Source organism: Nerophis ophidion, linkage group LG23 (genome assembly GCF_033978795.1).
Source record: "Nerophis ophidion isolate RoL-2023_Sa linkage group LG23, RoL_Noph_v1.0, whole genome shotgun sequence".
Taxonomy (NCBI): Eukaryota; Metazoa; Chordata; class Actinopteri; order Syngnathiformes; family Syngnathidae; genus Nerophis; species Nerophis ophidion.
In genome coordinates this window covers 41,950,377-41,963,017 of record NC_084633.1, presented here as the reverse complement: position 1 = coordinate 41,963,017, position 12,641 = coordinate 41,950,377, and the positions used below count along the sequence as shown (strand labels likewise).

The window sequence follows — 12,641 nt, the reverse complement described above, 5'->3', positions numbered from 1 at the left end:
GTCCAGTCTATAGTGGATCTAACATAATAGTGTGAGAGTCCAGTCCATAGTGGATCTAATGTAGTGGATCTGGTTACATCATGAATATAAAACCTTAATGGAGGAGTCTGGATGTTTTATAAGGGCTTTATAGGCGTAACCGCGCGGCTCCCGTAGGCTCCATTGCAAGGGAACTTTTGATCATATTCATTTAATATTTCAAATGCAAAAAAATAATAATAATACCTAAAAAAAAGTGCAGTTCCCCTTTAAGTCCTCATCTGCATTAAAAGAGCATGATTAAATGACAATGTCTGATCTATACTACAACAAATTGCTTTATAAATACATACACGCTTGCTGATTGAAATTTTGTTAAGTAAACCACTTTTATAGGTCTTTGAACATATCCTCATATGCCCATGGGAGCTGTGAATGGACGCTTCCTGGAAGGCTATTTGATGCTTGTGTGTGCGTTTGTGTGTTTGCGTGTGTGTGTGTGCCTGTGGTGTGTGTGCCTGTGGTGTGGGAATGCTGATGTTGGCCCGTGGATTGATTCAGCTCTGGTTAATTTTACATTCAATCCTGAGCAAACATAGCAATCTAAGAATGCCTGTGTGGAAAAGCCAGCCTCTTTCCTTCCAATGTGTTAAATCACTCCACTGACACAGGAGCTTGATTTTTACTGACCTCGTCTGTGCAGTTTTTAGCTTGTTTTAATCGGCTCCCAAAAGGCCAGGGGAGAAAATGAAGTCAAGTGGGTGGAATTGGCTTCAATAGTTACATGGCTCCCTCTGTTGGCCAGTTTTTGTTACACATAGGTTTGTAAATAAATATTTCAGCTGCATGCTGACAAAAAACAACTTTAATGAAAGATGCAAATTGTATCCAACCAGATGGCCCTATTTTTTGTACCATTTCTTTATCTTTGTAGCTGTATTTTAGCCAATTTAGAAGCATGAGGAAAGTAATTCATGGAAAAGGAGTATTAACAAAATGTCAAAAAAATAAAAACAAAAAAATCTTTAAAAACAAAAACTTTTCTATGAGTGTGTGTGTGTGTCACTTACAGTGGATTGTGTCATGCCTCCCACTGACACTGTGAGGCCTAGGAGGGTATGATACTGGTATTCCGGCAGCCCTAGTAATCGGGTAATATAGGGGAAGGCTTGGGACGGGGCGTTCCAGTTCAGATTGGTTAGCACTTCCCTAGAAAGGCCAGGAGATTGACAGGTGAATATGAGGTCCCAAACAGGTGGCAGAGGGGACAGGAGATAATCACGGAGGGAAGATGCTCAGCAGCTCCTCTCGGTGGGGGATGTGCGGTACTGCAGGGTCAGAGCAGTGGAGGAGCTGCATGAAGACGTTGCCAGCATGCGCTCGGTAGCGGTCAATCTTCTCTGCTGCCTGCCGGGCCAGGCCGCACATCATGCTCTTCACCCTTAAAAGAGGACAGAAGCAGTGCAGACAATGTGCAATCATCGCCAAGACACCTTGCTCTTTCTTTGAAGCAATGAAGCAAGACAGGAAGGTGTGAGGAACATCTACTCACTGGTCCGGTAGAAGAATTCCTGGAGCAGTTCTGGTCACCAGGAGAGTCACATCCTTCAGGCTACTCATGGCTGCCTCCCTCACCCTGTGGAGGATTGAATAAGAAGCAAAAGTCCATTTCATCTTCAAATTCTTCAATAAGGTTGCACACCAGAGCTCAGCTTGGCAAGGATCACAAAATGAACGCTGGGTGCGTATTTTGCTGTTTGCAACATTTAGTCCGAAAGATGGAGTATCGGAAAGGGGGAGATTATGTCTGCTGAACGGAGCCATAGCGTTTCCGTTCTACAAACCCCGTTTCCATATGAGTTGGGAAATTGTGTTAGATGTAAATATAAACGGAATACAATGATTTGCAAATCCTTTTCAAGCCATATTCAGTTGAATATGCTACAAAGACAACATATTTTATGTTCAAACTCATAAACTTTATTTATTTTTTTGCAAATAATAATTAACTTAGAATTTCATGGCTGCAACACGTGCAAAGTAGTTGGGAAAGGGCATGTTCACCACTGCTTTGAAAGTGGAATTCTTTCCCATTCTTGTTTTATGTAGAGCTTCAGTCGTTCAACAGTCCGGGGTCTACGCTGTCGTATTTTACGCTTCATAATGCGCCACACATTTTCCATGGGAGACAGGTCTGGACTGCAGGGGGGCCAGGAAAGTACCCACACTCTTTTTTTACGAAGCCACGCTGTTGTAACACGTGCTGAATGTGGCTTGGCATTGTCTTGCTGAAATAAGCAGGGGCGTCCATGAAAAAGACGGCACTTAGATGGCAGCAAATGTTGTTCCAAAACCTGTATGTACCTTTCAGCATTAATGGTGCCTTCACAGATGTGTAAGTTACCCATGCCTTGGGCACTAATGCACCCCCATACCATCACACATGCTGGCTTTTACACTTTGCATCGATAACAGTCTGGATGGTTCGCTTCCTCTTTGGTCCGGATGACACGATGCCAAATATTTCCAAAAACATTTGGAAATGTGGACTCGTCAGACCACATAACTCTTTTCCACTTTGCATCAGTCCATCTTAGATGATCTCGGGCCCAGAGAATCCGGCAGCGTTTCTGGATGTTGTTGATAAATGGCTTTCGCTTTTCATAGTAGAGCTTTAACTTGCACTTACAGATGTAGCGACCAACTGTATTTAGTGACAGTGGTTTTCTGAAGTGTTCCTGAGCCCATGTGGTGATATCCTTTAGAGATTGATGTTGGTTTTTGATGCAGTGCCGTCTGAGGGATGGAAGGTCACGGTCATTCAATGTTGGTTTCTGGCCATGCCGCTTACGTGGAGTGATTTTTCCAGATTCTCTGAACCTTTTGATGATATTATGGAGCGTAGATGTTGAAATCCCTAAATTTCAATTGCACTTTGAGAAATGTTGTTCTTAAACTGTTTGACTATTTGCTCACGCAGTTGTGGACAAAGGGGTGTACCTCGCCCCATACTTTCTAGTGAAAGACTGGGCATTTTTTTGGGAAGCTGTTTTTATAGCCAATCATGGCACCCACCTGTTCCCAATTAGCCTGCACACCTGTGGGATGTTCCAAATAAGTGTTTGATGAGCATTCCTCAACTTTATCAGTATTTATTGCCACCTTTCCCAACTTCTTTGTCAAGTGTTGCTGGCATCAAATTCTAAAGTTAATGATTTGCAGAAAAAAAATTTTTTTATGAGTTTGAACATGAAATATGTTGTCTTTGTAGCATATTCAACTGAATATGGGTTGAAAAGGATTAGCAAATCATTTTATTCTGTTTATATTTACATCTAACACAATTTCCCAACTCATATGGAAACGGGGTTTGTACTTATGACACACAAATGCTTTGGTCTTTGTTAGATTTAGTTGTTCGGTTTTCAGTGCTGTAGATTGATTTAACAATGTATAGCTCCAGTATATCTCTAGATAAATAAAAGAGCGAAATAATTAGCCCATCCCATGTATGGAGGAGGGACACAAGTAACAAGCCTGGTGGCATTCCTGCTGAGAAGGTAAGCATCCCCTCAGGCTACTGCTAACATCATTGTGTGTGTGTCCCAGGGTGGAAGGAAAAGAAGACACTAAAAAAGCCTAAGGGAGGACAACATTCTCAATACCTGAGGCCAATAGAACACGAGCTGTGTGTGTTAGATAGGACTGACTCACCATGCCCCCACGTCACCCCTGCTGTCCATGCTGTAGTCATCCATGCTGTCTAGCAGGACACCGTACACTTCAGCGATATTGTCCGAGCAGAGAACTGAGTCGGGGGGTCCGCTGGCACAGACGCCGGCCTTGAGACACGCTCTAATGTAAGAAAAAAATACACATGATTGAGTTTGACTTTCATTACGAAGGTCATGAACCAAAGTCAAGTGGAATGCTTCTCAATGTCTTGCAGCACTGTACTGTACTGTACTTAATCACATATTTACATCAATATATATATAGACATAAAAACACTTGGAAGCAGGGCTTGGCGATATATTGATATACTGGATATATCACGGCTTTGTCTCTGTGGGATGTAGAAAATGACTATATGGTGATATTGGAGTATACCTTCTCACACAGTTGATTTTAGCTGCGGCCATTACACTACAGCCTTTTCTCTTCTCACACAGACATAAAACAAGCGCACCTTCTGACATACGTAACATAATGTCAGGCGTGCAACGTCTCACGCTCCCGCAGAGCAGACAGCTAGCGGCATGGTAACGATAGCTGTGATGCTAACGGAGCGGTGCTAGTGGTAACAAATGAAGGAAGAATGAATTCCCAAGAAAAACAGCACGTGGTTTGGCTTCAAGCGGGAAGATGTTGAACAATTATGCGGCAAAAGCGCTGCTGCAAAAAGAAGCAGTACTGCTAATGTAGCATCATTTGAAAGTCACCCGCTAGAGCAGGGGTCGGGAACCTTTTTGGCTGAGAGAGCCATATAAGCCAAATATTTTTAAAAGTATTTCCGTGAGAGCCATATATCTATTTTTTTTAACACTGAATACAACTATACGCGTGCATTTTTAAGAAAGACCAACATTTTTAGAGTACAATACGTCTCTTATTCTTTTTAGTAACATTGGTATTCTGAGGCTAACCAAAAATAAATAAAATACTTCTTACCATTAATCCGACCTCTTGAACAGGTGCAGTAGAAACCGGATGGATGGATGAAAATGCATGAGAACGTTTTGTATTTTGAACGTGATTTTTGACGCTGTGATTACCAGCGGAATTATTCATTACTTATCGTGTTAAGCAATGTCATCTAAGATTTATTTGAGAGCCAGGTGCAGTCATCAAAATAGCCACATCTGGCTCTAGAGCCATAGGTTACCTACCCCTGCGCTAGAATGAGGAGTGCTTGAAACTCCGCATGTCAACATCTGCATTCTGTGTCACACCACCAAAATGCCCAAGCAACTATTTCCACAATAACACCGTATGAAAAAATAGGCAACAACAAAAGGAGATAACATCGGCAGGAACCTACCACATAGCGAAGAACATACACTATTTGATTTAGTGTTATGCAGCTCTTTTTTTTTGACACTTGAAATATATTGTGTGGCATCATGCACAAAAGTGCACTTTATTTGTTTGGCGTTCTGTAGAAAAAGTGCATTTTAATTGAGTGTTGTTTTGATGTCATCTTAGTGACATCATGCACAAAAGTGCACTCATAGCTTGTTTTATAATGTCTCTGACAATCTTGCACTTTCTGTTTTGGAAATGACATGAATGTTTGTGCCACTGTGCCAATAACTGTTTCATAAATACACTTTTAGTTGTGATTTCCCTCTCTGCATGAAAGTTTAAAAGTAGCATATATGAATGCAGTATGAAGAAGAATGTTTGAATGTAGACACATAGAATCATCATACTGCTGTCATTATATGTGTTCATTCAAGGCTAAGGCAAAATATTCACGTATATATGCTGTATCGCGATATGGTCTAAACATATTGAGATATCAATAAAAGGCCATGTGGCCCAGCCCTACTTGGCAGTGATGTCTTGGGGTGGTGGTCATTAAAAATGTATTCTGATATATGTTCTTCACAGAAAATGAGCCAAAGTCAGTGAGTCTCAGTTTGAAAAATTAAATTAATTGTATCATTTTTCTTTTAATAACAAATGAAAACGGGTCCCACAGACCCGAACACCACACAAGGGGAATTTTGCCTATCATATACAATCCTTACGTAAGGCTAGCACAGATACATTTTTTCTTTTTTACTACATTCTTAATAGTAAATAAATGCGATCACAAGTCCGCATACAATGAAGCCTATGGGGGTAAGCTCTGTTCTGCCAATAAAGCCCTTTAAAAAAAAACACCCAAACACCTCCATTAAGCTTTTATAAACAAGCTCTAAGTGTATATGTAATATAGTAACGGGCAAATTTATAATCGTTTAATATTTTGCTGTTATTAAGCATAAGTGGCGCATTCATTTCAAAAACGTATCACGATGTTCGCTTTCTTTTTTCTTTTTTTAACAACATCACTGATTACTTCTCACTGCAGACTTCATAAGAGCCAAGACACATAATAAAACACTGTAAAAACATGAATGTTTTTACAGTCCCATTTAGATGAAGAATGACTCATTATCCTCTTGAGGAAAACGTTGGTGAAGTGGAGTGAAGTATATTTATATAGCGCTGTTCTCAAGTGACTCAAAGCACTTTACATAGTAACACCCAATATCTAAGTTACATTTAAACCAGTGTGGGTAGCACTGGGAGCAGGTGGGTAAAGTGTCTTGCCCAAGGACACAACGGCAGTAACTAGGATGGCACCAGCAGGAATCGAACCTGCAACCCTCAAGTTGCTGGCACGGCCACTCTACCAACCGAGCTATGCTGCCAATCCTGGGTCTAAATTGCCTGCCAAGTGCAGCAACTTGTCGGACTGTGTCCTAATCATTCTACTATCAAGGTGAGAGGCATTATTAATAATCTAGAATAAACTTTCACCAGCCCTGAAGCGAGGAAGCAGCTCACCAGTTGATGATGTCAACATAGGCCCAAAAGGTAGTGATCACGGCGCCGCTAAAAATAGTTTGCCAGTGTTAGTACTTCTACTAACAACTTCACTGATCCTTGGTTAATATTCAAGTCACAAGACGTAAATGGAGTATTGTTGGCGGTTTTTGGACGGCTATTGGTTGGGTTTCATATCAGGATATCGGACATCTCACTGGCTGGCTCCACTGTAGGCAGACTTTTTTTTAACGTTTATTCACGAATTAGAACGCATTGAAAAATACATCCGTTGTCATGTCTTTCACAAAGATTACGAACGCTAGGCAAAATTCCCCAAAAAGTGCACTTCCCCTTTAAAGCTGCTATCAATCTCGTTACTGAGAGAGACATTTTCTTGCTGGGTCTACATACTATTTTTGAGCCGCTTGGGGGTACGGGTGTTGCTCTCAGTCAAGCACAAGAAGAGAGCGAGACAACTCGCAGGCATAGAGAGACAGCAACTTTTGAGATAAAAACATTGATTAACGCAATTAAAAATATAACAGAAAAATTTGACTGTAATCAATTAATTGCAATTAACGATAGCGATGATTTGACATCCATCCATCCATTTACTACCGCTTGGCTGGAGCCTATACTAGCTGCATTCGGCCGGAAGGTGAAGTACACCCTAGACCAGTGGTTCTCAAATGGGGATACGTGTACCCCTGGGGGTACTTGAAGGTATGCAAAGGGGTACGTGAGATTTTCTTTAAAAATATTTCTAAAAATAACAATAATTCAAAAATCCTTTATAAATATATTTATTGAATAATATTTCAACAGAATATGAATGTAAGTTCATAAACTGTGGAAAAAAATACAACAATGCAATATTCAGTGTTGACAGCTAGATTTTTTGGTGGACATGTTCCATAAATATTGATGTTAAATATTTATTTTTTGTAAAGAAATGTTTAGAATTAAGTTAATGAATCCAGATGGATCTCTATTACAATCCCCAAAGAGGGCACTTTAAGTTGATGATTACTTCTATGTGTAGAAATCTTTATTTATAATTCAATCACTTGGGGTTTTTTTCCAACACGTTTTTAGTTATTTTTATATATTTTTTTCCAAGTAGTTCAAGAAAGACCACTACAAATGAACAATATTTTGCACTGCTATACAATTTAATAAATCAGAAACTGATGACATAGTGCTGCATTTGACTTCTTTGTCTCTTTTTATTCAACCAAAAATGCTTTGCTGTGATTAGGGGGTACTTGAATTAAAAAAGTGTTCACAGGGGGTACATCCCTGAAAAAAGGTTGAGAACCACTGAGCTAGACAAGTCGCCACCTCATCGCAGGGCCAACACAGATAGACAACACTCACATACATTTACTAGGGTCAATTTACAGTTGCCAATGAACCTATCCCCAGGTGCATGTCTTTGGGGGTGGGAGAAAGCCAAAATACCCAGAGGGAACCCACGGCATGCAAACTCCACACGGAAAGCCCCTAGCCCGGAGATTGAACCCAGGACTTTCTTATTCTGAGGAACACACACTAACCCCTGTTCCACCATTCTGCTTAATTTAAAATCATATCTTTATTTTTTTTTTTTAATGATTCATATTCAATGTATGTATGTATTCATTAGCAAATGATGGCATTGAGAAAGGGTATAATTCATTTTGGAGCTGGGACTTAATGTTTATGTTATGACCATAATATAAATATAATACACAAACATCACAGGTCAGATATTGGTTTTCAAATCACCTGACATCTATACTGTGTATATGTACCGTATTTTTTGGACTATAAGTTGCAGTTTTTTTCATAGTTTGGCCAGGAGTGCGACTTATACTCAGGAGCGACTAATGTGTGAAATTATTAACACATTACCGTAAAATATCAAATAATATTATTTAGAGACTAGACGTATAAGATTTCATGGGATTTATGGATTAGGAGTGAGAGATAGTTTGGTAAAGGTATAGCATGTTCTATATGTTATAGTTATTTGAATGACTCTTACCATAATATGTTAGGTTAACATAGCAGTTGGTTATTTATGCCTCATATAACCTACACTTATTCAGCCTGTTGTTCTTTATTTATTTTAAATTGGCTTTCAAATGTCTATTCTTGCTGTTGGATTTTATCAAATAAATTTCCCCCCAAAATGCGACTATAAGTCACACTCCAGTGTGACTTATATATATTTTTCCTTCTTTATTATGCATTTTCGGCAGGTGCGACTAAATCTCCCGCAGTGACTTATACTCCGAAAAATACGGTACATTTTTTATCTTTTTTTAAACATATTTTTTTTATATACACATTACAGCTTATTTATCTTTTATTATTGAATGTATAAAATGTGATCACAATGGAAACGAGCCTTTTGGCTTTTTGTGCCATAATTTGCATAAATTTCCATTCTTTAACATGTCAATAAACTTCTCAATCAATCAAAAAGACAGCACAATATGCAGTAAAAGATATTGTTTGAATATGTGTATGTTTATTATGTAAAGCATGTTTTAAAACGTTAAAGAGATCCTAAAACCAAATTCTTGAGTTATATTTAATAACGTGATGTGACTAAATAGGAAGTGTGAGGAGGAGGACTGACACGTCATTCAGGTCCTGCAGGTATTGTCAGTCAGCCTGACTGAGGCTTACACACAGCAGGTAACGTAACACAAAAGGGTTTTTGAGAAACACGCTTGGAAAAAAACAAATCCCAAGTCTACACAAGAAGAAAAAGCTCACTGTGCCAGGGCTCGGACCGCATCCCTCCTGGCCTCTGGGAAACGCTCTTCTCTCAAGCAAGCGCCATGCATCTGCCCAAGACCCTCTAGGATCTAATGAGAAGCATAGTGTAGACAATAAGCTCACGTTGATCCACTGCAGTGACTTGTGTTGACTTTAGGCACACCTGCTTCAGTTTGCCGTGGATCATGAAGCTTGGCAGACTGCCGAGGGCGAGGGCAGAGCCGCAACGGGTGAGCATCTGCGGGCTCTTCAGCTCGTCGATGTACTGAGTCACTACGACACCTAAACACACATTCATTTGGAAGGTCACCTTTGTCTGTAATGCTTATGACACCGCTGCCTACAATTGCCTAAGGGCTGATGGAGTGTTTCATTTAAGCACAAAGGGGTCAAATGTGAAAGTAGAAAGAAGTACAGTACCAAATTATGATCGCAACAATGTTAATTGGGGGAAACATTATCATTTAGCATGAAATAAGTTGTAATGTTAAGAAAATAAAACTAGAGTATGGGGACACATCATTAGAGAAAAAAAGAACTCAAAATATTACATGAATATGTTCATAATTTAAAAAAAAGACCATCAACCGCACACTTTTTCTCAAAATTAATTAGGTATTATCATGAGAGCCAGCTCCAGCTGGTGGTGCCTAAGACCAGGGGAGACAGGACCTTCTCTGTGGTCGGCCCTAAGCTCTGGAACACTCTGCCGCTCCATGTTCAAACTGCTTCCACAGTGGAGTGTTTTAAGTCTCGTCTTAAGAGCCACTTTTATTCTTTGGCTTTTAACACTACGTGAGTTGTGTGGTCCTCTGTCCTCTGTTGTCATCTGTGTTTTTTATACACTTTGATTTCTATTTTACAGTTTTAATTGATTTTACCCTTTAAAATAGTTTTTAATCATATTTGTTTTTATATTGTTTTTATTGGTTTTATATTTATTTATTTTTTGTTTTTATTCAGTCATTGGTGGAGCATAATATATATATATTTTTTTTATTTACATTTTTTTTTTTTACAATTGTTTTTAACATGGCTGTGCAGCACTTTGGAAACGTATTGTTGTTTAAATCCATCCATCCATTTTCTACCGCTTATTCCCTTTTGGGGTGGCGGGGGGCGCTGGCGCCTATCTCAGCTACAATCGGGCGGAAGGCGGGGTACACCCTGGACAAGTCGCCACCTCATCGCAGGGCCAACACAGATAGACAGACAACATTCACACACTAGGGACCATTTAGTGTTGCCAATCAATCTATCCCCTGTTGTTTAAATGTGCTATATAAATAAAGTGGATTGGATTGGATTGGAAATACATTATTATTGTACGAAGTTCAGAATATAAATCTATTGTTCACGTGACAAAACATTGACTTGTTCAATGTTTGTCTAACTTGATAACTTCCTTGACAGTGTAATGCAGCCGTTTATGTTCCACTTTATTTGCTGAAGGTTTTCCTCTGAATATTATAAGAATAATAATAATAATGGATTAGATTTTATATCGCGCTGTTCTATTATTAGATACTCAAAGCACTCAGAGAGAAGTGGAAAGCCATCATTCATCCACACCTGGTGGTGGTGGTGGTAAGCTACATTTGTAGCCACAGCTGCTTTGGGGGTAGACTGACGGAAGCCAGGCTGCCAGTTTGTGCCTACTGTCCCTCCCCTCCGACCACCACCTGTCATTCATTCATCATTCATTCAGCAGTGTGAGCGGCTAAAGGGGGCAAAGGTGAAGTGTCCTGCCCAAGGACACAACGGCAGCCATTTGGATGTCAAGAATATTACCACTTTATTCTCATAAAATTAGTGGTTACTAACAGTAGTACTATTTTGTTTTCTTAAATTGACATGCTTTTCTGTTTTCTCTCTTTAACAAAATATCTTAATATTACAACTTTACCCTCTTGAAATGTGTACGTCATTCCTCATAATATAACATTATTCAAAATGTTTTGCTCTGAATATTTTTGACAAAGTTGTTATAAAATGATTTTTTTTTATTGTCTTATCAAAATACTACTACTTCAATCTTTTACATTTCCTATTACCGTATTTTTCGGACTATAAGTCACAATTTTTTTCATACTTTGGCCGGGGGTGCGACTTATACTAAGGAGCGACTTATGTGTGAAATTATTAACACATTACCGTAAAATATCCAATAATATTATTTAGCTCATTCACGTAATAGACTAGACGTATAAGATTTCATGGGATTTATGGATTAGGAGTGAGAGATAGTTTGGTAAAGGTATAGCATGTTCTATATGTAATAGTTATTTGAATGACTCTTACCATAATATGTTAGGTTAACATAGCAGTTGGTTATTTATGCCTCATATAACCTACACTTATTCAGCCTGTTGTTCACTATTCTTTATTTATTTTAAATTGCCTTTCAAATGTCTATTCTTGTTGTTGGCTTTTATCAAATAAATTTCCCCCAAAAATGCGACTTATACTCCAGTGCGACTTATATATGTTTTTTTTTTTCTTCTTTATCATGCATTTTCGGCAGGTGCGACTTATACTCCGAAAAATACGGTACTTTGTATTGTGTGAATTATAATTAAATTATTCAGATGTTGGTCCTGTGATGAGGCTGCGACTTGTCCAGGGAGTACGCCGCCTTCAGCCCGAATGCAGCTGAGATAGGCTCCAGCGCCCCCTGCAACCCCAAAAAGGGCCAAGCGGTAGAAAATACATGGATGGAGATATGTTTGAACTAGACACTTCACAGAGTTTCCTAAAGTTCTTACCCTGAAACCAATCGAATGACATCCCCCCCTTTAAAAATGTAGGGAATTGCATTTAAATGTAGAGTAGTAAAGCAAAAAGAACAGACTCTGCTTCTGAGAATCAGCCTGGCCAGTCTGGGCCTGGTAGTACTCCTCACACAAGGCCGTCAGGGCACAAACCACAGCAGCCTGCCGGCACACAAAAGCTAGAATAGTAAGTACAATTGTCCCACTGGTGCTCCTACACGAACAACTGAGCATTATTGCCTTTGCAAAGGTTAATTATTCATCAAGAAAAAAAGATGCTCAGTAAAATTGCGTAATGTTTGGTCCTACCACAATGCCGTCCTTAGCGCCGCTGGAGACGAGATACAGAGTCTTGATGGTGTCGTCAATAAGCCACTGCCAGCCAGCTGCAAGGCAGTAGTACACTTGGTCAGGGACACATACTGTACAAGCCTGTCATTTAACCACATGACTCACTGATGACTGGGTCGCTCTTGAAGGGCATTTTGGACAGGGAAAGCTTTTCTATAAGTCTGCACACTGCAAAAAAACATAACTCAAACTCTTACTCGTGTCAGTTTGATCTTGTTGCATTTTCATTTT

General features: G+C 39.4%; 1 protein-coding gene across 1 annotated transcript in view; it reads right to left on the bottom strand.

Annotated features, from left to right (window-relative positions):
- Positions 1-12,641, bottom strand: part of tbcd (tubulin folding cofactor D) — an 82,461-nt gene that overhangs the window by 19,136 nt on the left and 50,684 nt on the right. Inside the window, exons 24-32 of the mRNA XM_061884678.1 lie at positions 12,516-12,578; positions 12,369-12,445; positions 12,140-12,221; positions 9,452-9,570; positions 9,286-9,377; positions 3,694-3,834; positions 1,532-1,615; positions 1,262-1,420; positions 1,050-1,188 (exon numbers count right to left, since the gene is read on the bottom strand). Coding sequence (XP_061740662.1) covers positions 1,050-1,188; positions 1,262-1,420; positions 1,532-1,615; positions 3,694-3,834; positions 9,286-9,377; positions 9,452-9,570; positions 12,140-12,221; positions 12,369-12,445; positions 12,516-12,578 — 956 coding nt within the window. The remainder of the gene's footprint in view (positions 1-1,049; positions 1,189-1,261; positions 1,421-1,531; positions 1,616-3,693; positions 3,835-9,285; positions 9,378-9,451; positions 9,571-12,139; positions 12,222-12,368; positions 12,446-12,515; positions 12,579-12,641) is intronic.